This window comes from Ziziphus jujuba, chromosome 6 (genome assembly GCF_031755915.1).
Source record: "Ziziphus jujuba cultivar Dongzao chromosome 6, ASM3175591v1".
Taxonomy (NCBI): domain Eukaryota; kingdom Viridiplantae; phylum Streptophyta; class Magnoliopsida; order Rosales; family Rhamnaceae; genus Ziziphus; species Ziziphus jujuba.
The window spans coordinates 6,348,583-6,351,533 of NC_083384.1; the positions used below are offsets into that span (position 1 = coordinate 6,348,583).

Below are 2,951 nucleotides of genomic sequence, written 5' to 3' on the forward strand. Positions count from 1 at the left end.
AAATAATTATAAAGGTTTGGTTAATTCTTTGCTTAACCAAAGGTTTAGTCTTTTGCTTGATAATAATTCTTACTCTCTTTTAATTAATTTATTTATTTTTTATGCCAAGTCTTTTTTGCTTTTTTTTCTTAAAGTCAGAGTCTTTCATTATATTTGTTTCTGAAACTGAAAATATTTTCATATAAAACTCTAATGTGAAAAACTATATTTTTATTGCTCATAACTTGCAAGTCTTTTTTCTTTTTTAATTAAAAAGGTCGTTGACAAATTGTTCTATTACTTAGGTTTTTATAGCCATCAAGACCACATTTTTTTCATAAAAAATTAAATAAATAAATTAATTAAGACTGAACTTGGTTGTTCATGCTTATTTCATTTAACCGGCGGTGCAGAAATATATATATATATATATGTGTGTGTGTGTGTGTGTGTGTGTGTGTGTGTGTGTTTGGCAATGTTTTCCACCCGTGAGTTAAAAGAATTGGGATCTGAGTAGGTAACTAGGAAGGCACTTACTTGAAAGCACAAAAACAAAAGCAGAAGAGTTGTGAAGTGGAGAGAAAGAGAGAGAAATGAGAAAGAAGGCACTGCTGATCGGTTGCAATTACCCTGGAACAACAGTAGAGCTCAAAGGTTGCGTCAATGACGTCAACCAGATTAAAAAATGCCTTGTTGTTCGCTTTGGCTTCTCCGACGAGGACATCACTGTTCTCATCGACACCGACGATTCCTACACTCAACCAACTGGAAAAAACATATATAATGTACTTACTTGCCTTGTCGGATCAGCTGAACCCGGAGACATCCTCTTCATCCACTACAGTGGTCATGGCACTCGCTTTCCACTCGAAACTGGCGAAGAAGATGAAACTGGCTATGACGAGTGCTTGGTGCCTTGCGACATGAACTTCATTTTTGGTCTGTCTTTCTATACCATCGTATCAAAATCATATATATATATATATATATATATTTTTTTTTTAGTATGTTATTAAAGCTCAAAATCTTAAATATCTAGGTATAAGTAATAAAAAAAGAATTAATGCTCCTACTCACTTCCTGATAGCTTTTTTCTTTTCTTTTCTTTTCTTTTTTTTTTTTTTTTTTTAAATCAGTTCTATGATGCCTTCATGAAAAGTTAGGGGGGGAAAAATAAAAAAAAACAATAACCTTTTTTTTTTTGGATTTTGAACTTTAGATGACGACTTAAGAGAGATTGTAGACCAAGTTCCAGAAGGTTGCCACATCACAATCGTAACGGATTCATGTCACAGCGGTGGTCTTATTGATGGAGCTAAAGAACAGATAGGCGACAGCACAAAGCATCGTCATGGCTATGGCTATGGCTATGGCTATGGTGGACTCAGAGGTCAGCACTCTATGGAAGTTGCATTCAAGTCTCGCGGAATCCAGTTCCCATCTGAGTTCCGCCACTATAATCATTGGCGAGAACAAGAGGAAGAGAAAAACGAGAAAGAGATTAATGGATATTGGAGGCATGGCCATGTGAAGAATAGAGCTTTGCCACTCCCTACCCTCATAGCGATACTGAATGAGAAAACTGGAAAAGACGAGAATAAGGTTGATGTTGGAAATCTGAGGTCGACCCTGTTCAAAATCTTTGGAGACGAAGTCAGTCCTAAGGTGAAGAAGTCCATGAACAAGAACAAGAACAAAAACAAGGCCCAGATCAACGCCAAGGTTGAAGGAGAAAATGGAGGCAGCAAAGGATATTCGTCCCAGGGAATGGTGGGAAGCAAAGCTCAAGTGTTTCTAAAACTGCAACGGAAGCTTGAGAGGGCCGAGTATGCAAGAAAGGTTGCATTAGCAGAACAAGCAGTGGCCGATATTGGCAACCAAAAGGCTTACAATAATGGAGCAATATCATCATCAAAGCGTGGACTTCCTAGAGGTGGGATTCTGATTAGTGGTTGCCAAACAGACCAAATTTCTGGGGATGTAATGCCAGCAGGAAAAGATGCTGCTCCTCATGGAGCTTTTAGCAATGCAATCCTCACCATTATTGCTGACTCAGATGGTCATGATATTACCAACAGTGAACTTGTTTTGAAGGCTAGGAAATTGCTCAAGACCAATGGTTTCGCTCAGCAACCTGGCCTCTATTGCAATGATGATGATGTCGATGCTTCTTTTCTCCTTGCTGCCCATATCTGATACTACTTTTTTCGAGTCGTAGAGAGAATTCATGCATTTCATGATGATGTTTTTATTTTCTGTGATGATTTTCATTTCACACACACACACACACATATATATATATATATATGTCCATTTTCTCTGTTTCTTTTTACACATCTGATATTGTAATATCTTTTTCTAAAATTTATATGTATCAATAATTGTACTTATTATTATTATTATTATTTATTTATTTATTTATTTATTGTTATTATTATTATTGTTGTTGTTATTGTTATATCTATTTCTTCTTCTAGCTCGTGCAAAGACTGAAACTTGTATTGTAGCCTTAATTTGATGGTATCAACAACAATGTTAAATGGGGGATATATAATAATTCATGTTTTTGTAGGAAAAAACTTTTATGAGAAAAAAAGAAGAAGAAAGTATATATATATATATACACAGTTAATTTTCTATACATTGGATTCAACTGTGCCCCCCCTCTCAGATACACATTTTGGACCCAAGTAAACGAAAACGAGATTGGGAAGACACCTTGTGGATAGATGATTGTTTCAATCGTATAGTGGATACAATTATCATGGAAAAACTGATATGATCGACCAAAGAAGAATAAGCAAAGCTTCAAGGAAATATAATATATAAGATAGAGGCAAACTACAACTGAGAGACTTCCGCAATTCAGTTTAGGACTCAAGGTCCATAAAAATCCTACTTAAATTATGGTCAAGTTCTATAAAGCACATTTATGGATTAAGAGCCCAAATCCTTATAAGATTTGAGACACC

At 35.5% G+C, this 2,951-nt stretch overlaps 1 protein-coding gene across 1 annotated transcript; it reads left to right on the forward strand.

The window, feature by feature from the left end:
- The first annotated feature begins 572 nt into the window (after positions 1-572).
- LOC107426089 (metacaspase-5) lies at positions 573-2,175 on the forward strand. The gene is made up of 2 exons (XM_016036190.3): positions 573-918; positions 1,199-2,175. Exons 1-2 carry the CDS (start codon positions 573-575, stop codon positions 2,173-2,175), a joined length of 1,323 nt encoding a protein of 440 aa, XP_015891676.3.
- Positions 2,176-2,951: the final 776 nt, after the last annotated feature.